This window comes from Coregonus clupeaformis, chromosome 16 (assembly GCF_020615455.1).
Source record: "Coregonus clupeaformis isolate EN_2021a chromosome 16, ASM2061545v1, whole genome shotgun sequence".
Lineage (NCBI taxonomy): Eukaryota > Metazoa > Chordata > Actinopteri > Salmoniformes > Salmonidae > Coregonus > Coregonus clupeaformis.
The window spans coordinates 41227354-41255000 of NC_059207.1; the positions used below are offsets into that span (position 1 = coordinate 41227354).

Genomic DNA, 27647 nt, shown 5'->3' on the forward strand with positions numbered 1-27647 from the left:
AGTTTTAGTCGACTGATAGTAACTAAAACTAACAAAGGATGAAATTACTAAAATGTGACTAAGACTAAAACCTAAGAGTAAAACTAAAATAGCTACCAAAATGAACACTGCTGCCGGCTGCTGCTTGGCTGCCCAAGTTGGCACTGACAGGGCACCCCTCCGTTGTTCCAGAGCTCCTGGGGTCCCAGCAGTGGCTGAGGTGGAGCTATGTTACACAGTACAAGGCCATGTACACATGAAAACATTTTACCATGTTGCCACGTATGCCCAGAAAAAGGAAGCAAAGAGTATGACATTATGCAATAACAAACAAATTAAAACAAATCAGCCCAGTCTTCCCTGTTGAAATTACGCTACACTTCATTAGCACTGGTGAGGGACTCAAACGGTTGGCAACCATTATTTCGTTGATGTCGTTAAGCCTTCCATTCACAGAAATGTTGCCACTGTAAAAACAATATAACAAAAGAAAACTCCAGGTAGGGTAAACATGCAAATATAAAGGAGTTAAACACAGTTACAGACTAACCAATAAACCCAATTTTATTTAGCATTGTGTGTGAAATGATCAGTTTGTAGTATTTACAGTTTTTTCCATTAATTATTTAATTGAAAACAGTAGTTAGGGATGATGGCATGTAGCATATCCTGCAACACAATACAGAGGGTAGGTCTATTGATAGTTCATTTCCTGTGTGGACTGTGCCAAGCCCATATTTGAGTCTTTCAGTGTAAGGGTACTGACTGTTCTGAGTGTAAACTGCACTCTACCTGTACAATAATAATGATCCTATTCACATTCATCTGTACAATGTCCTACTCTTATTTACAGTGATCACACTGGGGAAAGAGGCATTCCCTGAGGAGTGAGTTCCCTTACTAGCTTAACCCACTCATTATACTTTTTCCAGAAACAAATCCAGGATATCAATTGTAGTTTATAAACAACATAAAAACACTTGAGCGGGATTAATGGTGATGCTGCCAGCAACACATCACCAATATCTTTTTCTATTTTGTACTGATAAGACTTACATAAGAAATTGTGGCTGGCATCATTTTGTCCTAGAAGTGGATTACTAAATGGACTAGTACTACTTTTTTTTTTGCAATAATTTGTTCAGCAACTTCCATTGAGGTAGGCATTTCTCAAACCAGCAGAGTAGCACACCATCAGTAAATAAGTCAAAGTGATGATCATAATGAGCAATGGGATGTACTGCCCTGCAGTGAACAGTACTGAGTAGAGAGAGGATACAATGTATGCTTGTTTTATCATCTAAACACCCTTCGTTAATACTCAAGGAAAGGACCTGGAAATTCTTATACAGGATACAACTGAAAACAAAAGAGGATGTCATTAAGCCAGCAGCCTTCACATTTCCTAATATCTCTCACAAAAAAGACATACACATGAAAACATTTTGCCCTTTTCGATTTGCATTCAATATAGCACACAAGTTAAAACACCATGAAAAACACATCTTACATGCGCAACATTTATCCCAAAAAGAAAACTTGAAAATAAATAAGAAATGAATAAAAATAAATGAAATAACAATCATCGTCTAGACTAGATCTCTGTTCAAGTTATAACTTAAACTGTTAGTTCATTTTAGTTCATTTTAAAAGGTTCTAAAATGTTATGGTTCCTAGTGTAGTCTGATGTCCAACAGAGCTGCATAAGGAACAGTGTGCCAACAGAGCTGCATAAGGAACAGTGTGCCAACAGAGACATGGGAAGAATCTCAATTGCATACTCCTCGTGTTCTCTCTCCTCGCCTCCTTCAGAGGGGAGGGACCTCTGACTTTCGTTCTCATCCAATCGGTTTTGAGAAGGAGGCGAGTAGAGATGACGTGTGTGGAGTATGCAATTGAGATTCCCCATGGTCCTCTACTCTTGCATGGACAAACGCCCCATTACCACAACCATCCACATCTGCAATAGTGCCCTCTGCAGGCACAACTGAATTGAAAAAGTATACTCTTCTTTGGAGCCTTCATTGACTTCTTCTTTTATGTGAATCACTAAAATCTGAAATGGAGCCCAAACTTCAGGACAAAACAAACAGAAACATACCATTCCTTTTTTCTTTGCAACCATCTGTGTCAGTCTGTTGGTGTCCTTCTGCTCCACAGAAGGAGAGAGGAGCTGGGTAGAAGGAGTTGGGTTACGCATTGAGCTTTGGGTTTGGTGTCCAGCAGCTTTGAAAGTCTTTATCCATTTCATGTCTCTGTCCTGTGAGGCAAGCAGCCAGGCCGGAAGCCTCTCTGTGTGTGTCCAGTCTGTCCGCAGTGTGCTGTCTGTCTGCCCTGTGGGCTAGGCCTTGTAGCAGTTGCCCTGGGTGGTGAGGGCCAGCTGGCCGTTGGGCGCCACCTCGTTGGCCTCGTCTTCCAGCAGGCCAGACACGTCAGCGTTGGGAATGCTGTCATGGTAACTGCTGAAGCTGATGTTGTCCTCCTTCAGCTCGATGGTCCAGAAGGGAGCATTGAGCTTGCGATTCTGGTACTCTCTGTAGGTGTACACGCCTCCCACGAAGCCCAGCAGCAGCACCACTACCAGGATGATGACGGCCAGGACGATGATGTTGAACTGGGTCCAGGAGACCTCTGTGAGGGCGGTCGTGGTATTGCCTGTAGGACTGCCCAGGCTGGTGAGCAGGGCCTGGGTGGTGGCTACGCTCAGTAGGGTGCTGGAGTTGGTGGTGGAGGTGGTGGAGGGGGGAGCACTGGTGGGCACTGTGGTAGTCAGGCCCTTGCTGCTGGGGGTTGGAGCAGGGGTTGTAGTGGTGGTTTTAGGGGTCTCTGTTGTTGTAGCAGGCTCTGGGTTAAGAATGATCTGTGCTGATAGAAAACAAATGATTCACAATGTGAATGGGAATTAATTGAACTACTCATGGCTCATTCAATAACTTCACAACTACTAATACTCCTTTGCACCAAATTATTGGATAACCCTTACCTGGGCGGGTGCAGTTGTGGGCACGGGCTACCCCTGTGAAGCCGGGGGCACAGAGCTGGCATTGAGGCCCTGTGGTGTTGATGGTGCAGCTCAGGCAGTGGCCAGTGTCAGGGTGGCAGAGCTGGGCCGGGCCCGTAGGGTCTGCGTTCCCACTGCAGTCGCAGGGGACACACACACCATTGGCACTGTAGAAGCCAGCCTTGCACCGGTCACACTGCTGACCGCTGTACTCAGACAGGCACTGGTCACACACTGGGAACCCATCAGAGTCTAGAGAAACAAAAACACACACTAATTACATGTCAGTCATAAGTCATAAAAGAGACCACTAGGTGGCACCAGAATGCCAAAGAGATTGGTTTCTAATACTATACAACACGGAGGGTAAGCCCTATGGCAGTGTCTAATAGTCTACCAGGCTTCATATGGGACTATCCTAGCTAATAATAAGATTGTTTCTGTTGAAGAATCAGAGACATTTTAAAACTACCCCAAAAGATTCTGAGAAAAGATTCAACGATAATATAATAATAATAATAATAATAATAATAATAATATGCCATTTAGCAGACGCTTTTATCCAAAGAGACTTACAGACACACATCTCTACAGCCAGGAATCAAATTCAGTTCAACCGTTTTTAAAGACTGCTCCCTTGTATCAGAGCATCATCATCACTCCTCATTATCAGGAGTCAGTCTCCTCCAGGTCAGCTTTCTCCTCCAGCCTCTGGTCCTTAGTAATATGATGCTACTTTACAGTGTCCTTCCTTCTCTCCCAATGGCTTCACTAACTGTGATATATCCCCTGTTGCTGTTGTCACATCCATTAAGGGCCAGGAGCTCTGACACCAAATATTATTGAGCATAGTAATTAGGCTTGCTGCATGTCATTAGCATAAGTGTTGATCCCCTCCTACTAAACAAGGTAATCGAGAAAATAGCCACACATTTAATGGTACCTAATATTTGTGCTGCAGGCTTTAGTCTGCTCAAGATCATATCTAACTCTTTCAGACTTACGGGAACAATATTTGTGCCCACAACAGACACACCTTTAAAGCCACAATTAAAATCCTAGACAAGAGTTAGACCAATAAAGTGTAAGAGTGCTAACACCTCTTATCTATAGGCAGTGTCTGATTGGTCTGTTTTAACCCCAGGCTGTTGGCAGTGGAAACGCTGCAGTCAGAGTGAGCCGATGTGTTATATCACCAGGAGAGAACATGACCCAGTCAGCACGGTGAAGGCTGGGGGGCAAACCTTCACATACTGATACTGTACAACCTGACCTGGATATTTACCCAATACCTTTACCATCCTCCCTGTCTACTGCAATACAGCCAGCTCAGCCACTGACAGGCCTACACTTCATTTTCACTCCAGTTCTCCCTCTCCACCCCCCACGCACACACACCCACACACACACACCAGGCCGAGTTTGAGTTGAACATAGAGCACACTGAACATCATGGGCACAGCTGGGCCACTTCACAGCAAGCTAGTCAGGCAGCAGCATAACCGAGGGGGGTGGGCACCACACTCCATTGACTTCACAAGGCAGCAGTAGGGGGATCATGTGGTGTGTGTATGTCCCTTCCCCTCCCAGTGCAGTGATGTAGCTGCTCAGTTCAGCCCCACTCGGCACTCAGCCCTGGCTGGGCAAACAACCTGAAAGGCCTCAGAACCCTCTCCACATGGCTGTTGCCAGGCTGCTGGGACCCAATGGGAGGCTGTCAGCAGTCACATGCCTGCAGCTGATTGGTCAGATAAGAGGTAGGGAGGAGGTGAGAGAAAATGACAGACAGACTCTATGTATGTCTGTGTCGCCAAGGCTCAGGCCTCAGCTGCTGAGGTATCAGTTTAGTATGGGTACAAACTAATGCTGGCTTGCTTGGTTAAAACATGCTTAAAACCTAATAAATGTAAAGTCCCCATATTTGAGGACCGTATTCAATTTTAAAAATCAATTCAGTCTGGTATGAGAACGGTAGCCTCTATCTGCAAAGCAGGGTGTCTGTGGAAAGCTGAGTATCTTGGCTATTGATCGGTGCCTTCAAATCTTTGGTATGACTTACTACCATATATGGGCATACAGATTTATAAGGGCAGGCCGAGCCGATGACCTCATTTCAAAATGGCTGCTACCTACATTCCGGTTAGCGTTGTGAAGCATAAATTAAATAAACACGGAATACATTGATACACACCGAAAGCAGGGACTCCACAGATCATGAGGATATGTTATTTGTCTGCCTGTGACCTACCGTTATTGATCACCAACCCTGAGAGTCAAAATGTTTAATTAACCAACGTTTTCACCAAACAGCAAACATCTTACAAGGTAAGCTTCGATTTGGTCTGTGTTTGAGCTATCGCTACATGGGGGTGTCAAATTAATCCTTAGATTGGTAGGAACAAATCTAGCCTATTGCCAATGTTATCTGATGATGTATGACTTAATGGCAACATCGAATGTCCACCAAGTGACTATATCTTTGGCCATCAAAAATATGATGCCTGCTTACGCGCTGTAGGCATCCATATCCCCTGTATGTCCCCCGACACCACCACGATGTCGTAGCGAGGTTGGTGTTGTAGAAATTTAGTTTTTGTAGTGAACAATAACTTTTAGGCACATTCAGTGTGCAAAAACACTGCAATTACCACATTCGGACACTTTGGAGAGGTTGAAAGGACACTTGAATGTACCCTCGATCCCCCATAACACCACCACAATGTTTTAGAGAGGTTGATATGGTAGAAATTGTGTTTCTATACTGAACAGATAACATTTAGGGATTGCAAATATGTAATAGCACTGGAATTATCTAATTTACAGACATATTCCACTTTGGAGAAGTTTTGGGACACTTGGAAACATCCCGTGACCACACCTGACACCACTTACTAAAACATCTTCCCATTTCTAGTTGTTAGGTCTATCAATCCCATTATTTTTTCTGATATTGTTCACATGTTGTGGAAACCATCTGATGTGTTTCCAACTCTAGCAATCAATCAAATACTTATAGCTTGTCAATGAAAGATCACTTTCAAAATAGATTTTTATTTATTTTGTGTGTGCTTGATCTTTTGTATTCTGAACTATGTAACTCCTATCTATCTTCTGATCATTTCCTCATCATCTCCCAGATGTCTTCTTTCCAAGTTTTTGCATGTCAGAGTCATGTAATTACACATGAATAGCAGTTACTTTTGGGTATGTCTATTTAGGCGGAAATCTACATTTTTGCCATTTCATTTTTAATATCAAATACGTGTCTACATGAGCACAGACATACACTGTGACATAGACATTTGTGATGAAGTTGATGTGAGCAGACCCATGCTCGGTGACGAAGAATAACTTGACCAGCAGGGACAAGACAGATAGGTGGGATTAAACATCATCAACCAGAGGGTCCAGATATTGATTCTTTAACAAATCATCCCAAGTAAATTGCAATTATCTGTGAAAGATTAGAAGTATCCTTGCGGATGAGGCTATAGTAATGGGCGGGGGCGCAACTTTCACTGGGGAGGTGGGCCTAACATTCTGAAATTGCATTTTTGTCCCCCCCAGTTTTATCATTGGAATGTGATACAAAACGAGGCAATGGTGTGCTTTAGGACCATGCGGACGCCTCCAAGCGGTCAGGTAGGCTGTTTGGAGTGTTTATCCGACCGGATAAGAAAAATAAATGTCCCCCCCACTTCTAAAACCAAAGTTGCGCCCCTGGTAATGGGGATTAGAGCCTTCATCCCAGGCAGTGACTGTCAATAGTGTTTTGCTGTTGGAACATTAAGAGTACTCCTGGGCCACTACCTTCTGTGGTCACTCCCTCTCTGCCAGGCAGAGCACACCAAGACATGATGACAGGTACACCAGCCTAGTAGTAGCAACCAGACTGGCAAGGGTTCTAATAAGGTGACCTAACTAAGAAGGGCACTACTGAGGCAGGGGTTAGTGGCTACTCACCGGTGTGACAGGTGCCAGTGGAGGTGGTGTTGGAGCAGAGGCAGGCGGCACAGGCATCGGTGGTGGCAGCACCAGAGCTGCGGTAGAATCTGGGCTTGCATTCCTCACAGTTGGGTCCTTGAGTGTTGCCCTGGCAGTTCAGACAGACGCCTGTGTGGAAAAGGAGGGGAAATGATTGTTAAAAGTTATGCCAACACATGTTTTGAAAACAGAACCTTGGGGCATGTCTCTAAACTGTGGGAAATATGGTACATGCCATTTGTTGACCACACCTAATCCCTATGGTGGTTTTGTTTGTACACGTTAGAGCAGCAAATACTGCTATCCTGTTGATTTGAATTTGAGCCTCAGGTTGTTGAGTTACCTGTTCTTGGGTCTTTACTCTGCCTGGGCTGGATGGAGAACTTCTTCTGTTACTCTACACCTGTTTAGTAACGCTGTAATTACTCTAACACTATTGTATTAATATACTGTTTTTATACTTATATTAAAATTGACTATTTCATTGGTAATTATATAGTAATGGAGTTGTTGAGTGTTTTCTGTGGAATAGGAACCAAGAAGGGATATTAAATTATTCTGTATAGTGGGACATTGCAGACGTCCTCTCTGTCTCTGTTTTCTCTGTCCTTCTCGATAGAGAACACCCCTATCACTCCTATCTAAAAACAATCACCCTATAGAGGTAGGAACAATCAGCTTGATTTTCCAGTATTCTGATTGAAATGGAACAGGTTAATGCCATGTTAATCTGGAAGAGACAGAGAGTCTGTTAATATTTGTTTTATGTACGCTCAGGTTTCTCATGTAACGCTTCCTGGCTGACTGAGAGGGTCATTCTAGTTGATATCAGACCTGAGCTAAGGAAGTAAATATACAGAATTCCTCCATTGATCCCAGGAAAGATGACTGTGCCATCTGGCTGTGTATCACAATGGCAAACAGATGGGTTCTACAATTCCATCCAACTTTACCCCCTCCAAGCCTCTCAATATCATTTAGTGTCCACTCACACAACAATACACAGCTGTGGGGACGGACACAAACAGGATTAATGTGTAGCAGAAACAAGAAAGTGTGATTGTTGTGGTTGTGGTTTGTAGATAGAAGGTGTGGTGTAGTGGATGACTCACCAGATTGTGGGTGGCAGTAGTTAGTAAGGTTGTTGCACTGGCAGGGTTGGCACCCCGTGCTGCTAAAACGGAAGAAGCCTGGGTGGCACTCGTCACACTTGGGCCCGTACACTCCCGTCTTACACACACACATCCCTGAGCTGAAAGAACAGGAGAGCACAGTCAGCATACGGTCACATACTTTGATTATTTTCTATTTGATTATCCAGCCTTTAGGTTCTGTAACAGCCTAACTGTAATGCTGTAATGGTGGAACTGCTCTATTTGGTTAGAGACTCTTCTGATGGCAGGATTGTATTAGCCATGACATTCTGTGGTTTCACGCATGACATCCTGCAGGTTCCCCCTGAGTGGTTTCTTCCATCAATCCATCTGCTACCCATAACTCCCATCACAATCCCTGCCCTGGTTAACCAGATCCTTCCCCCCGTCCGTGGTGAACAGAACACAGCTACTCCAGTCAGGTTGAATGGAATGGGATAGCCTAGCCCCCATCCTCCACAGTTCAAAGCTATTTAGGCCTTTCATATTTTAATTCTACTAACATGTTTGGCATGTTCTGGGGGCAGGGCAGCACGGTAGTGTCTGGACCACAAACTGGAGCACTCTAGGGACATCTGGTCCAAGGCTGGAGACGGTGGCTGCCTGGATCACACAGCCTACAGGCCAGGTATGATAATACTCACCCTAGCAGGGCCTCTTTCTGCCAGGTTCTCATCACAAGCTAGGTTTCCATCCAATTGGCGACAGTTTTTAATGCGAAATATCTAAAATCTGCATAAAGAAAATATGCGCATTTTACCACCAGTGGTGTTTCCACCAAACTGACTTGTTGCAGATAGAAATCAGTGTATGATGACAGTGCACACAAAATATACGTTTTCACTTAAGTTTTAATGTACTGAATACAAATCTAAAGTTCAATGTGTTTCCATTGCATTTTCAACTCTACCAATAGTTGTCACAAAAACTGTCACGTTAAATAGCAAATGTGCCTCCTCTGTTCTTGGCATTTGGTATTTTTTGTATTTTATTAGGATCCGCATTAGCTGCTGCGAAAGCCGCAGCTACTTTTCCTGGGGTCCACACAGAACATGAAACATGACATAATACAGAACATTAATAGACAAGAACAGCTCAAGGACATAACTACATACATTTAAAAACAGCACACACAGCCTACATATCAGTACATACACACAAAATATCTAGGTAAAATAGGGGAGAGGCGTTGTGCCGTGAGGTGTTGCTTTATCTATTTTTTTAAACCAGGTTTGCTGTTCATTTGAGCAATATGAGATGGAAGGTAGTTCCATGCAAAAATGGCTCTATATAATACTGTACACTTTCTTGAATCTTTTCTGGATTTGAGGACTATGTGCTTTAGCCAACAGCTGGCAGATACAGTGTAGGAAGGCTGTGCAGGTAGGCTAGTCTACATGATGAGATTATTATGGATAAGAGCGAGAATATTTTTACTTGTCAAACAGCAGTCAAGCATTGATCAACATGTCACCAGAATAAGACCCTCAATATTTATTGGAAAGGAGTATCATGCTCATCACCCTGCACTTTCACCACCCTGTGAAGTTCATCATAACTTATTTCATCTGTAGCCTAATCGACAGCATGGTTTCCTGAGTCGTAGTGGGAGGACCACGCACCATATCATCGCGTGATTCCAAGTTTACCTCGATATGATGGTTTTTATATCAATATTTCTGCATAAAGACGTTTCGCTGCCATTTCTCGCATAATTCATTTTAGATCCCATCATGTCGAACAAACAAATTATCTGTTGGCATTTATAAAATTGTACTGAAATGTCCTGTTTCCATCACAGCTGTCGTGATTTTTTTTATACGGTATGACTTTACTTGCATATAACTGTGGATGGATGGAAACTTTGAGGAGTGAATGGGTCAGGGTACCTGTGGGACCCTCTTCAGGCATTCAGCCCGCCTCAAGGGCTCTCAGCAAGACAAAAAAAGGACAAACCCTCTTCTACACAGCCCCATCTCATGCTGGGTAGAAAGAGCAGTCGCTATGACTAAAGAGAAGAAAGATCTGTCTCAAGCAATAACTAATTTACACCAAGTTGCATCTGGTCATCATGGACTGACATGCAGCTTATAACTAACCCTGAACTGTACCGTGGGGCTCTGCAGGGTTGGGCTATGATCTAAAAAACAGGTAAGTCATTCATGACAGAGAATTCACTATGGTTTTGATTACGGTACAATCCCTTTTGGAAGGAGATGAAAGAGAAAAATGATTACACATTAAATAGAAGAATAAATACTGTTTATCATTTGTTTATGATAGTGGAAGAGAGATTGACTTCATCACTGCTTATTTTTGTAAGAGGTATTGACAAGCTGAATGTACCGAAACCCATGCATACCCCACAAGACATGCCACCAGAGGTCTCTTCACAGTCCCCAAGTCCAGAACAGACTATGGGAGGCGCACAGTACTACCATAGAGCCATGACTACATGGAACTCTATTCCACATCAGGTAACTGATGCAAGCAGTAGAATAAGATTTTTTTTTTAAACAGATAAAAATACACCTTATGGAACAACAGGGACTGTGAAGAGACACACACAAGGGTATAGACACATGCATACGCACACGTATGGTGGTATTAAACATTTTGTATTGTAGATAGGTAATGGTGGCCTTGGCAGCAGCTAATGTGGATCCCTAATAAATACAAATACAAATGTCAATCTAAACCTCTGAGATAATAGAATGGCGGGCTAAAACTAAACAATGAGTTAGTGTGCTGATGATGATGATGATGATGATGATGATGATGCGTATACTAGCTGTGTATGATTGCTGACAGCTGGAACTAAGCTATCTCAGTAGAGGGTGCTTTCTGTTTGATTATCTAGTCTTGCTCTTGCCCAATTAAATCCAATTAAACTTGAGCTCTTTAGCACCCCTTCGAGCTTTGAACATCACTTATTTCATTCGCTAATGCGTTTTGTCCTAATGCCAACACAGTCCACTGCATTTCACCTGCACATTCCACATTCTGCTGCGTGGTCAGCATGAAAAACATACAAGCTGAAGCTCATATTGAATCATACATTAGACAGACTGGAGGAAAACAAAGGGGGTTGTTCATTCACAGAAAATAAATAAAACATTTCTAAAAAATGTATCACAAAAAAAGGCTGCACATCTATAGGCTACGCACACACACGCTCTCTGATTCCAATCATCCTGTGTGCTGATCCCGGAGTCTCAAAGGAAAAACACACAGCGATGAGTCATGCCTGATCACTCCCTTTCACCAAAACAATCAACAAAATAGATATGTGGACTACAACAAGTAAATAGCAATCCAGCTCCCAAGAAGTGACAGAGCAGTTGCCTCAATGCCTTCCCATGAGTGCATGGGCCTTATTCAAAAGAGGCTTTGTTAAAACACTGCTCTTCATGCAAATGTAATGTTGATGGTAATGCTTAGTGGGGCGTGTGTAGCCAAGGCTAGGAGTTAATCAGCAGCAAATAAACACATACAGAGACACACATCCAAACAAACATGGACCCCCAAAACAAAAAAGACAAAAAACACACGTGCACCATCGTATGACTCCATGGGAGTGGAGGCGGAGAGGATAATTTGCAAATAAATTCATTAAAATCCCTACAATGTGATTTTCTGGAATTTTTTTCCTCAATTTGTCTGTCATAGTTGACGTGTACCTATGATGAAAATTACAGGCCTCTCTCATCTTTTTAAGTGGGAGAACTTGCACAATTGGTGGCTGACTAAATACTTTTTTCCCCCACTGTACATCCTTCAAATTCCCCAAATCATTTTGTTTATAGGTCCACTAGGCTACTCATTTGTTGTCATTAAATGTCCTGAATAATAGAAAGAAAATACCTTGGTTCTTCACGCAATAGCCTAGGCTATCCTACACAATTGCGCACAGTAGCCTAGACTCAGTGTCCAATCCGACGCACAGAAACATATGAAAACATTAACTCATTACCCTGATGCTTTCTCTGTTAAATCTTCTAGACCCTGCTGTGAATCAAGCAGATAATAGTAGATAATCAACATAAATGTAGGGTCATTGGAACTGTCTTCACCGGCACAACGAACGAGACATCATAATATTCTGGACATTCTTCCGAACAGTATTTTACGCACTGGCTGTTTTTTATCGGGTGCTATAAGCCTATCACAACAGCTGTCACTTGACTGTCATTCAGAAAAATATTTCCTGGATCAGCTGATGATGGTCGACAATATCACTAGGCCTAACTAAACAGCTGGATACAAAATGCGCACCCAACAAATATGTCTATTAGTCTATAAGTTAGGTGACTCTTTTGGTTAGAATAAATCAATTTTGCAATCGCATACATCATTTTGGGTTTGTGTGCCCATAAAAACTGTTTTCACGGCGTAGCCTAAAATAGTGATGCTGCCGTTATTAGCACCATCTAGTCTGGACACTCTCCTATGTGCAGTGCAGGTCAGTCATAATTCCCTCTCCTTTTCATATAGAAAACAATTGAACTAGTAGCCTATTGATACAGACTTTACATAGGCTATTGGTGCCGATCACTATAGCCTAATACACTTCCAATCGATGGAAAGCTTTAGTGTGCTGCTGACAAACAGCGGTGCAGAATCTCAAATAATTAGCCTATCCTAAAAAACTAAATGTTCTGAAAATTATTATTTTATTACTATTTTTTAATATTGATAATTAGATTCTACAGAGCAAATTGAAAGAAAATGAATTATTACAACGTTTATTTTGTTGTTGTTGATAGGTGTACAATTTCTATTGATTAATGAATGTATTAGTAGTATGTATTACATTTTTCAAGTTATTCACCCAACCTTGTTTTATTTATTCTGTCTAAAAGGAAGGCAACGATTGCAGCACATTTTTATTTATTCATTTTATACAATATTCTGCTCATTTGAACAAATTTGTATACAATATTCTGCCCATATGAATACATTTATTTTTGGACATAAGTGAACCAATATATGAGAGCCTTCAGACAGGTTTAAACAAGTTTCCTCACGTAAGATAGCCTTCACGAGTTTCCCCACAGTGCCATGGAGCCACCAGCGCACACACATTGTTAAATATAACGCGTTGCGGCGCTGCTTCGATTCCTGACACCCCTCTTATTTGGTAAAAAGCATACAGGAAATATGGAGGCAGGTTCCCAGCGTCACTGTCAGTGATTCAGTCTCTCTGATGTAAGAGGCTTTTCTTTTCTCGCCAAAGAGAGCAGATGGTGAGAAGATCTCTGAGTTTTATATGTTTGACAGGATGTAAATCAGTGTTATACTACAGCACTGATCTCATCCTTGGTGGCCCAATTCTCCCTGACTGATATCACCCCCAAACAAACCTGCGATGACACACTAGAAGCTACCATCTGTGATGACATCTATTGAGTCACAATGAAACTCTTTCAAATTGAATCTAATAGATAGATGATGATATGACAAATATTTTATATGTAGCTGGGAAAGGCATTCTGTGAGTAGTTATGACTCGAGGAAATAATAACCACAGGATCCATTCAAACAGACATTTAGGGCAAAACAGACCAGAGATGAGCAGGGTTGGTAAGGGGTGCAAGGCTGGGGCCTCTATGGAAATGTCTCCTAAGACCAGGATATGGTTGAAAAGCTAGTCACACTCACAATGACCACCCACCTAGCGTGTCAATGAGCAGTTTTACTCCAGGCCCAGGTTCCAGCTCATGGTCCCATAGACTGGGCTATGTTTTCTCCAGTGAGACAGTGTGGCTAGGGGGAAGGGGGGGTTGTTATTGTTTTTGGTGTGGTTTCACTGGGCTGCAGGCTGTGCTGTGGTAGGGTAGCCCAGCCGCTCAGCTCCGCGTTACAGCCGCATACTAACTAGGTCAGTATTACATGGCAACCAGGCTTAGCTTAACCACGTTCTGCTGCTGCCATGGTGATGCCGGCCATTCGTTGCTCACATATGCCTGGGGAATCACAATAGACTGAGCACATATCTGTGATGCAGCAACGCTGACTGCATCCTCTTTAGCCACAGGGTGTATGTGATAGTCGTCATATACGCCATGCGGGAGGGAGCAGAGTCATCAGTCAGGACAGACACACACCGTTTTATACCAAGCAGGTTTTAGATTCAGGGCTCACTCTGTCAGATCTTCAGAGAGAGAATGTTCAACAACAAGGGTCAAGAGTTGTGATCCATTCCGCAGAGACCCTGGCTCAGGATCACACACTGGGCCAGTTATGTAACTGAGCTCAGAGTAAAGCCAGGCAGAATGTGCTGGCAGTCATGGCCACTGCACTGCACTCCAGCCATTAGAGCAACAAAGCCTCCGACTGGGTCTCTGCCACTAATACAGCCTGGGATGCGGCCTGCCACTTGCTAATGTGAGTGTGGGGTCGCCTGCAGTGTCCTGTCACTAGGCTTCTTACTACACAGCACTCTCTCCTTCTTTCTTTCTTCCTCCCTGTCAGAGAAAGCACACAGCTGGGCCAGTGTAGCATATACTAGATGAGTCCTGTCAGGTTTGGATACCATGCATCTACCTACAACCTGCACTCTGGAGTGAACTGCATGCACCACTAGATCAAGAGGCTAGCTTGTCGCTCTGGAGGAAAGAGTAACAGTTGATTTCAGGTCTGAGCAAAGGATGTCACTGCATGCAGGTGCCAACCACCTCGGCTCCCTCACAGTGCTCTGCTAAGCTGGTTCATGATGACATGACCCCATCACAGGGAAGGGAGGATATTGAGAGGGAGCTCCCCGGGGTTTCCATTGATTGCCCCAGTAATTCTAACTTTTTCAAATCAAACCCACAGGAAAAGGGAGATGTTTGCTCCGTAATCCTTGAAAACAGAGTGCTTTTTCAACAGAATATCCCAAAATAAAGAAATTCAAGCACCTGAAACCCATTTACACCAATGCGTGTTTTTGTATTCTTTCAAAATGGCTCACAATCTCTCAATTCATTCCTGACAAGAAATATGCAAACAAACTGTTATTGTAATTTGCTTAATCCACTGTATTAGAGAGTGAGCCTAAAGGTATAGGCGGAAACAGCTGCACCCAAATCAATATTTAATTACAGACTGTTCTCATTCCATAGAGGATGAGGGTGAAAAATAAATGTGCAACTTTGAAAACAGTGCCCCTATGAATTCACCCAAATAAACGATTGATATTTATGGCGAAAGGAATTAATCTGAGCTAGAACATTATTGTTTTTGGTAGTATATTGACTTAACTGTGAAGCTAAATAATGGTAGTGCGATTACAGAGTAGTACCATTTCATATCAGAATACAATCATTAACTAAGTTGCTAAGATACAGCAGTATGAAGCCCCCTATAATATAATCTGGGGCTCAATGCTACAGTCTCTTAGCAACAGCTAGTTTTCCACAGGCTTGAGATTAGTCTCATTTTTAGATTCAGAGTGTTTAATAGTCACATGTACAGGGTTGCAGGTGTGATTGCAGGGTACAGCGAAAATCTTAAGCTTTGAGCTCCAACACGCAGGACTAGGTGAAATAAAATAATGAAAATGGTAATAAAAACAAATTTATCAGACATCCTACTGTCCTAATTTATCAGACATCCTACTGTCCCTGTACAGTTGATATGTTCATCAAGCCCCCAGCCTATACACACAGAGACAGAAAGTGCAGTCGGCACTGTTTCCAATGCTGCACTCCTTATTATTTAGTATTGAGGCCAGTGGCGACCCGTCATTCAGGGCAGGTGGGCCACCTGTTTAGAACCCCACCTGTTTAGCATGTTATTTTGTCATGAATACGTGTCACATATCAGTTTGCAAACAATGTAAAAAGCCATCGAGTTAATAAAGCCGCATTCAAACATGGTATCTTTTTTGCTTTCTTGAGTAAGGCAGCTCCAAAATGCAGGTGTTTCAGCCTAGCTCAGTGCTTTCTGTGGTGGTGGGGCAGCCAGCAGAAAATACAGAACGTAGGGGTTGGTAATGTTCTCTAATTGCGCCGTGATTGGCTCAGTGTTCTGTCACTCATGGGGACACTACATCACCGCAAAATCTACAGGGAGAGCTCGAAAATTCAAGCCCCTTGGGTGCTGCCATAGAGTTACATTGGAAGTGCCCATCCAAGAAGGCTCAAGGTAATTGGCCACAGATAAAATGAAGTCAAATCACGTTACATCTACCGTAGCTTTGATTGGACTGATCATGTCAACATCATACTTTCAAAATCTTATCTAGCAAGCGAGACAAGCAGTCATCATCATGAATCATCAAGAAGATAATGGCGCCGGAGGGGATGGCTGTCGTTTTATGGGCTCCTAACCAACTGTGCTATTTGATGTGTTTTTTTGCATTGTTTGTAACTTATTTGGTACATAATGTTGCTGCTATTGTTTCTTATGACCGAAAAGAGCTTCTGGATATCAGGACAGCGATTACTCACCTCGAACTGGACAAATATTTTTTCTTTAATGAGTCCGACCCAAAGGATATACTGCTTCTCCGAGACCAGGCCCAAATCCCTGTTATTCGCGTGAAGAAAAGTGGAAATACAGGGGGCGGAGATCGGGGTGCCTTGTGTGAATTCGTCGGCGAGTAGGTAACACTCCTACCATCCATTCTATTGGCCAATGTGCAATCAATGGGACATTAAATGGGACATTAAAAACTGTAATATCTTATGTTTCACCGAGTCGTGGCTGAACGATGACATGGATAATATAGAACTGGCTGGTTTTACATGCATCAGCAGGACAGAACAGCTACGTCTGGTAAGACAAGGGGTGGAGGTGTGTGTCTATTTGTCAATAACAGCTGGTGCGCGATGTCTAATATTAAGGTAGTCTCGAGGTATTGCTCGCCTGAGGTAGAGTACCTCATGAAAAGTTGTAGACCACACTATCTATCAAGAGAGTTTATCTATATTATTCGTAGCCGTCTATTTACCACCACAAACCGATGCTGGCACTAAGACCGCACTCAACAAGCTGTATATGGCCATAAGTGAACAAGAAAATGCTCATCTAGAAGCACTCCTAGTGGCTGGGGACTTTAACGCAGGCAAACTTAAAACCTTTTAGCCTAATTTCTACCAGCATGTCACATGTGCACCCAGAGGAAAAAATACTTTAGACCACCTTTACTCCACACACAGAGACGCATACAAAGCTCTCCCTCGCCCTCCATTTGGCAAATCTGACAATTGTATCCACCTGATTCCTGTTTACAAGCAAAAACTAAAGCAGGAAGTACCAGTGACTCTGTCAATACGGAAGTGGTCAGATGACGCGGATGCTACGCTACAGGACTGTTTTGCTAGCACAGACTGGAATATGTTCCGTGATTCATCCAATGGCATTGAGGAGTATACCACCGGCTTCATCAATAAGTGCATCAACGACGTCGTCCCCACAGTGACCGTGTGTACATATCCCAACCAGAAACCATGGATAACAGGCAACATCCGCACCGAGCTAAAGACTAGAGCTGCCACATTCAAGGAGCGGGACACTAATCTGGATGCTTATAAGAAATCCCGCTATGCCCTCAGACGAACCCTCAAACAGGCAAAGCGTCAATACAGGACTAAGATTGAATCCTGCTTCACCGGCTCTGACACTCGTCGGATGCGGCAGAGCTTGCAAACTATTACGGACGACAAAAGGAAACCCAGCCGCGAGCTGCCCAGTGACGCGAGCCTACCAGACGAGCTAAATGCCTTTTATGCTCTCTTCGAGGCAAGCAACACTGAAGCATGCATGAGAGCACCAGCTGTTCCGGACGACTGTGTGATCACGCTCTCCGTAGCCGATGTGAGCAAGACCTTTAAACAGGTCAACATTCACAAGGCCGCGGGGCCAGACGGATTACCAGGGTGTGTACTCAGAGCATGTGCGGACCAACTGGCAACTGTCTTCACTGACACTTTCAACCTCAAGTTAGTCAATTTCATTTGAATCACGTTGATAATCTACTGGAAAATCCTTTTCAATCCTTCTCATATGAAGAGAAATTATAGATAAAACGTATCGGTGCTCATTGGCCATTGGACATTAACATTACACAACAAGTTGGAAATCGCAAATTCAACAATGAGTGGTTTGGAAGGAATCAGTGGCTAACTGCAAGCATTGCTCTGGATAAGAGCGTCTGCTAAATGACGTAAATGTAAATGTATTGCAAAGCAATCACTAGCCTGCTATTCAGTGAGGTGGGTGTGTGGTCCAAGTCTGGGTTTAAGGGTCACTTTTCCAAGCTTAAAAGGATAAACATTCAACACCATGGGCCAGAAAAGGTTGACTACATTGGCCATGCTGTCAATCCAGCATGACTTCTGCCGCATTCAAAACAACTGGAAACTCGGAACTGGGAAATCTCAGACTTCAGTGAGTTCAAGACAACTGGTAACTTGGAAAAAAATGAGCTCCGACTGGGAAAATATGTTTTGAACGGTCATCCAACTCGGGCCTCTTTCTAGTGCTCCGACCTTAAGATCACTGACGTCATGATTCAACCTTTTTTTTTCTTGAAAGCACCATAAATCCAGAGAATGCCAGACTTTGATGACAAAGTTTGATGACAAAATTTGCCCACAAGGACCGCTGCGCCACCTTCCTGTTCAAGTGAGCACAGCACAACAAGGTGAGTCCAAAAATGTATTGTATGCTGCTGCATAAATTATGTAATATGCCAGGGAGATATGTATACTGTAGCTAAGAAAGTAATACTAAGTGTATGTTGTGTAGTAAGCTGTTAGTAGCCCATGTGCCTCACCCTAATAATTTGGTCCCTTTCCCCCTCATAACTTAGCCTACTGTTCTGACTTGGTGGTGCACATGTAGCCTATAGCCTGATTTAGAGAAATGTAATCATCGAATATTGTAAGAGCTTTCATTGTCTGCTTATATTCCCCCTTTATTTATCTAACGGTTCTGACTTGGTGTACAGGGAGAATACTGTAAGAACGGACCATGTTCTGAATTCTGTCGCTGTACATTTCAAAAGTGCTGAACAAATAGTTATATTGACTACGTCCATCCTAGCTCGCTCATTAATGTCTTAATCGAAATTAGGGATTGCCTCTTATCCACTCGTCGTCCCCCTCTGTAGCTCAGCTGGTAGAGCACGGCGCTTGTAACGCCAAGGTAGTGGGTTCGATCCCCGGGACCACCCATACACAAAAATGTATGCACGCATGACTGTAAGTCGCTTTGGATAAAAGCGTCTGCGAAATGGCATATTATATTATTATTATGCTATAGTTTGTACATCTCAATTGTCAGTAAAACCACATTTGTTTAAGCAAGTCAGCCATATCAGCTATGTTTTTTTTAAAGGCAGTAAATGAGGCTGAATTAACTGTTTCGCTGCCAGACAAGGCTCCGCTGATAGCCAGGTGTAGCAGTGGTAAGGTGTTGGGACTCTGCTGTTGGGACAGCTTTATGTAGGCCCTAACAGTTTGTGTGCACCGTTTGTCACTGTTATAGCGCAATTAATGTATTGTTTAGTGTTGTGTTGTGTAGTGGCTTTGCTGGCATGCATCCCAACAATTTTGGGGGAGTTTGCCCCACCAAGATTTCAATGGCAAAATCGCCACTGATTGAGGCCCTAGATGAATCAGAGTACAAGAGCTAGTCAGTAGTATTAACTGGTACAAAACCCATCCTGTTTGGCTGAGGATTGGCATCAAATCACCTTCACATGTTAAGGTCGGGCAATTCCATGGTAACGGAATTATGCTGAGACTCAGTATTTTCACTTTAATATGTATACCAAACAAAAAACTATTGCTTTCAATGGTTTTTGTTTGGTATACATTTTAAAGAGAAAAATCTGAGACAGCGTAATTCCGTTAGCATGGAATTGCCCGGTTGCTAACGCATATCATGATTTAGAAAAGAGCTAAAGACAAGACTGGCCAGGTTCATGCATGTTTCACCTCCTGCAGTCTGCTGTCTGTATATGTGCAGTGTGCACATACTGTATTGCATATTGTCAGCCTAATGGGTACAGGTCAAGTCATTATCACTAATCATCATGCCTGAAAACAAATAATCAACGGAAGGCTCTGAGACAAGATCATAGCTCAGTAGCTTTTGTTTTGACTGATGAGCCCTGTGGCCAAGGATCTATTCCAGAATCTATTCCCTGTTTGTTGTTGGTCCCCTGTGGATTTATTTTGGTAAAGAGCACAGCGGGGACACAGTAAGATATAGCTTCTTACAGACGAGTGAATTAAAAAGTAGCAACTTCCTACCAACATGGTCTAGTGGTCTGGGAGCCAAGCAGATTGTTATTGCAATGTAGTGGCGCTACCAAGAGGAGCTCATCCTTCCTATGCAAGATAACAACTGAAACTGAAACAGTACATCTCATATCGTGCTACATCCACATAGAGTACCTCATCCTCAACAACTTTCATTTGATTGACCCTGTTTTGGTCTTTTGAATAGAACTGTGGCGCTACTAGACTACGACACTATACAGATCAGATATATGCTCATCCTAGATCCGGTCAGTTCATTTGTCCTTGAGGAAATGTGAAGAAATCCCAGGCAGGCAGCTCTGATCCAGACATCTGCAAGCCTATTACATCCTGGTCCTCTCCCAGGTTCCAGGCTGGATCAGATCAGTATTATGCTGTGATCTGGAACCAGTAGGTTGTAAATGTAATACAAGCCCTCTGTTCCTGGCCATGCAATTAAATAGACCTAAGCGAGAACAACACACACACACACTGACGGAGTTCCAATAGCAAATGTGATAGAATGCCAAAGTTAAAGATGAGTAGGACTATGACTGTAATACAGAAAGGCTGGATGGTCCATCAGTATATGAGAGGCATCCCCTAAAGCATGAGGCTGGGGGGTCTGGGAGCCAGCTAATCTGTGTAAATCACAGTGCTTACCCGCTGGGAGAGAGCTGGCCTGGCCTAGGTTAGACCACCTCTACATTAGCTGGGTTAGCACTGTGTTGGCTCAGACTGTCTGAGCAGGATCATATGATGTGTGTTAGTATTACTGCGTGAAGGCAGGGCTAGCCCCATATGTCCCTGCCCTCAGAATAACCCCCTGGCCTAGCTGCCCCTTCACCCACTCATTTGATCTATACCCGCGGCCCCCCAAGTTTTCGGCGCAATTGTTTTTGTAAATAACTTTTTAATGTTTTATTGTTGGACGTAAACAACAGTAAAAACACCAGCAAATCAGCTCTAAGTGATCGTAAATTTGGAAATCTGTTCCAAAGTATTCTGTTCCAAAGCATTCCCATGCATAATAGAGAGATATGTGATCCTATACAAATGTAAGCAAGGTTTGAAATGATTATGTTTTAGTCAAATATTATATGTTTAGGCTTCTTGCAGTCAATTTGCAGTCTACAAATTATTTGTAATTATGTTCCGGCCACAGCTGAATCTAGTTGATGATCCCTTCTCTATTGATTCATTTTTTGTGGTAAATTAGGCAAAAAAATTGACCTGAATTTTTATCCTACATAGGGTTGCAAAGCTACCAATAATTTACCTAATTTACGGGAATCTTCTGTAATTTTGGTAATTAACAGGTAATCTATGGTAACTTTGGTAATTTATACTTGAATAACTTTTTTAAAGTTACTGATAGTATTCATTTTTTGTGTCCATATTGTCCATGTGTTTCTGGTGGATAGACCATATGGTTCAAGAGAAAATAGCCTAATTATTGAAAAAAGCATCTAAATCAACAACGGCATTATTTCAATTAACTCTGCAACTCTTCCAACTATTGACTGTGTTCACAACTGCCACCAGTTTGGCTCCAAAATATTTACAACAAAGACATACTGACATAGTAAAATAAATAAAATTGACCATATGACATTCTCCCAATCCTCTTCTGGATCATCCAAATGCACTCTAGCAAACTTCAGACGGGCATGGACATGTACTGGCTTAAGCAGGGGGACACGTCTGGCACTGCAGGATTTGAGTCCCTGGCGGCGTAGTGTGTTACTGATGGTAGGCTTTGTTACTTTGGTCCCAGCTCTCTGCAGGTCATTCACTAGGTCCCCCCGTGTGGTTCTGGGATTTTTGCTCACTGTTCTTGTGATCATTTTGACCCCACGGGGTGAGATCTTGCGTGGAGCCCCAGATCGAGGGAGATTATCAGTGGTCTTGTATGTCTTCCATTTCCTAATAATTGCTCCCACAGTTGATTTCTTCAAACCAAGCTGCTTACCTATTGCAGATTCAGTCTTCCCAGCCTGGTGCAGGTCTACAATTTTGTTTCTGGTGTCCTTTGACAGCTCTTTGGTCTTGGCCATAGTGGAGTTTGGAGTGTGACTGTTTGAGGTTGTGGACAGGTGTCTTTTATACTGATAACAAGTTCAAACAGGTGCCATTAATACAGGTAACGCAGTGGAGGACAGAGGAGCCTCTTAAAGAAGAAGTTACAGGTCTGTGAGAGCCAGAAATCTTGCTTGTTTGTAGGTGACCAAATACGTATTTTCCACCATAATTTGCAAATAAATTCATTAAAAATCCTACAATGTGATTTTCTGGATTTTTTTCCTCAATTTGTCTGTCATAGTTGACGTGTACCTATGATGAAAATTACAGGCCTCTCTCATCTTTTTAAGTGGGAGAACTTGCACAATTGGTGGCTGACTAAATACTTTTTTTCCCCACTGTACTTTGAAGAATCTCAACTATAAAATATATTTTGATTTGTTTAACACTTTTTGGGTTACTACATGATTCCATATGTGGTATTTCATAGTTTTGATGTCTTCACGATTATTCTACATTGTAGAAAATAGTAAAAATAAAGAAACTGTGGAATGAGTACGTGTGTCCAAACCTTTGACTGGTACTGTATATCCTTACATTAATGTATAAAACAGCAATATAAATGTCTAATGTTCTGAATGTTTGTCATATACTTACTTCGGCACAATAAAATATAAAGCTCTAGGTTGTCAACCTGCTGTATATTCTGACAGTTGATTCACTGCCACTAGGTATTAGAAACATCACAAGAATTTCAAGGATGTTTACTCAGCTTTCTGACCAGACACATTCCTTTCAACGGTTTAGAAGTAAAAATACGACAGTTATTTTTACTGTGTTCCAAAGTCACACACGCTGCCTCTCTCCAAGTCACACTCTTTCCCACAACTGTGAGGCTGCACCTGGGGCAGTGTGTTGTTTAGCTCAAGATATGAGAACCAACCGAGGTCTGGCGGCCCCACTGTCTCGCTCTACAAAGGCCAGGGGTATGGTGGTCTGGCCGGCCAGGCTGCTGAACAAGACTAGGAGGATAATGACTCCACAAGATGGATCCGGTATATCATAAACACTAGATATTTGGAGCAGCTCTAACTCTACAACTTCCTGTGTGACAAGTTAATGTACATTTCAGAGCAGTATCTTTATGCACAACAGTGTCTGCTAAATCAGTTATTCAAACAGATTTTATACATTGTGATTTCTAAACTACATCTCCCTGAAGTTTTGCCAAAGATGCAATATATATGGACTCAAAAATGTAAATTAATTCTGGTTTGGTAGCTAGTCCGCTATACTGGATGTCTAGTGTTCTATTCCCAGTGCCACTAGTGCACAGGGGAAGCGAGAGCTCATACCTGTCACAGAGGTGGTTGACAGCGCCGTAGGAGTCACAGCCGCAGGGTATGCAGCCAGTGGTGCCATTGGTGAAGTGTCCTTCCTCACAGTCCTCACACAGCAGCCCAGTGTACCCTGACATGCAGACACATTGACCTGTCTTCTTGTCACAGTCATCCACGTCTAGAACCCCCTCACTGCTACAGTTACACAGAGACTCTGCAGAGACAGACAGCAAGAGAGAGGGGGAGACTGTTATAATATACCGCCACTAGGATATTCTGTACATACACACACACACACACACACACACACACTATTAGTGCCATACATCTGGATGACCGTGTAGACTATGCTGAGTGGGCATGTATTATTTACTTGAGCCCAGGTATGATGAGCATGGAGTCTGAGTTTTCTTCCACTTCTCTCCCATCTGTTTCTAAGAGAGAGATGAAGGGAGAGGAGAGGGACACAGGGGATGAGGCGGTAGGATAGAGACTGCTGCTGTTGGAGTATGAGACTACTCTGTGGTTCTTCCGGGAGACACAACAGTCATGACATGCAGAGGAAATACCAGGCTGCCATAGGTGTGCTGTTTAGCACATGTGGGCTGTTCTTACAGGAGAGGAGACAGGTTTACCCGGTTGCTTGTCCTTGCAGGTCCATGTAGGAGGTTGAAACTGAGAATGATGGGTTTGAAATATAAGTTTGTCCTATGATCCAACAGGTTACTGTGATGCATTTGCTATTAGCATAGTACTGTATGTTTCTGTACAGTGAGGTAGGAAGTTTTGCAAGCGGCACGGTTCGTGGTGCTTGCTCCCATTAGCGGCGCCACTGGCTCGGCGCTCGAGGCCCCAAAAGATGAAATTAGCTGAAGTCTTGAGTGGCCGCCGCGCATGGTTGACCAATGAGCAGAGTTCATCTTGTCAACCAATCAAACAATGTTTTAATGACATAATTTGAGTTGACAAAAACCAGGACCGCTGGTCTTTATACACTGTAGGCTGATTTTCTCGCGGTTCAATTGCAGTTTACCGCGGACCTTCTGTAAACGCCTTTAAACTTTCAGAACACTGTACTGTATTGTTGTGCCGTCTTGTCAGACATCGGCTTGGCCATTAGAGAGGACTTAATGTCATTTTCTGAAACAGTTGCCTCCTCCTCAGATTAGCCCTCTCCATCTCTGGCCACTGTTCCAGCTTTATGTAACAAGGAAAGGGCATGTTTATGCAAGCATGGAGAGCACTGTCAGCTTTCCATTTGTTCACTGAAGCCATCTTCCCTGCACAACTGTCAGCCAAGATCACCCCCCAGACTGTGTGAGATCTTGGGCCGTGCAGCTCCTCATCACACACACACACACACACACACACACACACACACACACACTATTATAATCATGTTACACACAAATAAATAGCACTGAGCTACTGTAGGATCCATCACATCAAGTTACTTGTCACTTCCTATCTGGGCACAAAGCACAGAAGAAGAGAAGTTAACCTTCGAACCAAATTCTGCAATAATAAGTACAGGTGCAAACCACATAGTATAAGAATGGAGGATCAAAAACCCATGAATTGTGTGGGCTGTGTGTGCAGAGGAAATGTGCACTTGACTGATGTCTGTTTGTGTTTAATCTCAAAGCAGCAGAAAATTGGTTTGAGGGGAAATGTAAACACAGTGAACAAAGGAGAGGAGGAAATCTCCATCTTCTTCATAGTAATTTGTTCCAGCAAAGTGAAGCAGTGTGGCGGCATGATTCAGGTATGCAGACGGACACATGTGACAGAGATTATTCAAAACAACCTGCTGCTGTAAAATGACCTATGTCTAAAGTCACACATCCTTCTATGACAGTGTTTATGCTACTAACAAAAAAACATGGGAGGGTGGTACCACCTCTCCAACTGTAGACTGCTGTGTTTTAAACTCATAGAATGTGATATTTTATCACCATGCTTTGCATTGAATGATTGGGAGGGGTAAAAAGAAAGACATTACATGTCAACCCACTAACACAGTGACACACCAGAAAGGGGTCCCATCAGGCAGAGAATTTGTGTCACTGGGGTGAGGCATTAACCCTGGTTGTTGATATTGTTATCAGAGTGACCTTTACCCGAGAACAATGGAGCCTCGACAAGGTTGTAGAATCGCTGACTAGCTAACTACCCCCAAATCAGTCTGGTGGCGGGCGCATAATTTCACAGTCCCCTGATAGTCACCAGGGAGGCCATTTTATACAGTGACTAATAGGTGTTTCACAAGTGTTGCCCACCCCAACCTCCACAGAGGCTCTGTCGGGACGTTTATCATCATGCAATGCACACGAATAGCGGAGCAGCGGGGGAGAGAGAGGAGGGAGACAAGCCGCTGAGCATATAGCAGTGCTGGCTCATTCATGTCTTGGTCTGGTCATTTTGATTGGATGCGGAGTAGCACATTCCCCTATCCCTCTTCCTTGGTCTAAGGATGTTGAATAGACACAAAGGGATCAAACCACTATCCAAGCGGACATGTTATTGTCTGCTTGTATGAAAAATTAAATCTCATCGTTTTACGCGGACATGGAGAAGTCCGGGAATGGATAACTAAAAACATTGCTTAAACGCCGTCTCCCCTCCCATCCAATCACAATAATATCTGACACACTTATGCATGTCATATAGCCTACCTCAGAATAAGGGCCCCATCTCTGTGATCGCAAATCGTAGCCTATAACCTTTTAATATTGCGCAATTGGTCAATCTTGAACCGGTATGGTGTAATTCATATGGATCATTCGGTTATTTGATCATTTTACAAGGAGGTGGCCGTCCATGGATTGAGGTCCATGATCTATTGTTTCTACAAGCTGTCAGTTTCTTCGCCTGCCTGTGCTCTGCGTCAAAAGCCATAATACCGACATTGTTTTGACTGTGCCTTTGCCTACATATGAATTGAGTTTCTGCATCAAAAGGGCAATTTCTGCAAACCTAATGTGTGAGGTGATTAATTAAAGGCCAGAGACTCAATACGTTCATATATCAGTATATTTATAATGACGTTATCCATTGTGGAGGTGTGGCAGTCAGAGGATATTCTATACAATACACAAGATAAAATGACAATTGCATGCGCCTTAGAACATTATATATTTTATTATCACACCCAAGAGCAAACACAGGCTACTCACCTTGACTATTCTCGGAGGAGGTAATCGATGCATCGATGTTATCTGAAGACCATGCATCATTTGTCGTCCGCTGAGAAACCATGGAGACCATGTTCGGCAGCGTTTTTTCTGGAGGAAAAACTGATGCTTGCGCATCAGTGGATCTTTTGCTTGAATTGGATGTTCTGGAGCTCAAAAACGTAATTGTTTTTCTAGTGTGGGAAAGCGTTTCTATGCTTGGCTTTGGGGTTGTAGGGTCAGTTGTCGGTGGCTGAATGGTGGTTGCGGTTGGCGAGACAGGAGTCGTGGAGACCTGTATCGTTTTGCTGGCCTCTCCGGTGAAACCAATAGTAGGGGACGGCGTGAGCCCAGTTAGTGGGCCGAGCACAAACCTGCCCTCAGGTAAACGATTAGGCAAGGTGGTGTAGAGCGGCTCCAAGCTCTCGGAGGCTGAGCGAGGCTTCCTGGAGATAGGCGAAGCATCGTAGGAGTTGACGCTAGGTGCAGCATCAGAAAATCCAATATACAAAATAAATAGCAAAGCCGGGGATATGTACATCATTAAGGTCGTTAACCTCATATTAAATGTTAGCTCTCCATGTAAAGCCCTACCTAGTAAGGGTCTGTTTTAGACCTTTCCCTGAATGGACTAGCTCGCGTACTCCACTCCACCAGTGATGTCCTCAGCGACTATACGCTGTTCTCAGTGATTGAGAACAGAACTACCCACAGCTTTTTGCCTTCACTTTCCGTTCAACCTAGCACAGCGCAATGAA

General features: G+C 43.1%; 1 protein-coding gene across 1 annotated transcript; it reads right to left on the minus strand.

Moving 5' to 3' along the window:
* Positions 1-517: 517 nt before the first annotated feature.
* Positions 518-27644, minus strand: LOC121584712 (multiple epidermal growth factor-like domains protein 9). Its single transcript, XM_041900765.2, has 6 exons — positions 26893-27644; positions 23732-23930; positions 8077-8216; positions 6944-7093; positions 2963-3232; positions 518-2844 (listed from the first exon to the last, which is right to left on the minus strand). The coding sequence occupies exons 1-6, from the start codon at positions 27449-27451 to the stop codon at positions 2321-2323; spliced, it is 1842 nt and encodes a 613-aa protein (XP_041756699.1). The 5' UTR covers positions 27452-27644; the 3' UTR covers positions 518-2320.
* Between the last annotated feature and the right edge of the window lie 3 nt (positions 27645-27647).

Coding starts and splice junctions, on each gene's coding strand:
- LOC121584712 (XM_041900765.2), bottom strand. CDS start 27,451: ATGAGGTTAACGACCTTAATGATGTACATATCCCCGGCTTTGCTATTT. Junction 7,094..8,076: donor CTACTGCCACCCACAATCTG/GTGAGTCATCCA, acceptor TTTTCCACACAG/GCGTCTGTCTGAACTGCCAG. Junction 3,233..6,943: donor CACTGGCACCTGTCACACCG/GTGAGTAGCCAC, acceptor TTGTTTCTCTAG/ACTCTGATGGGTTCCCAGTG.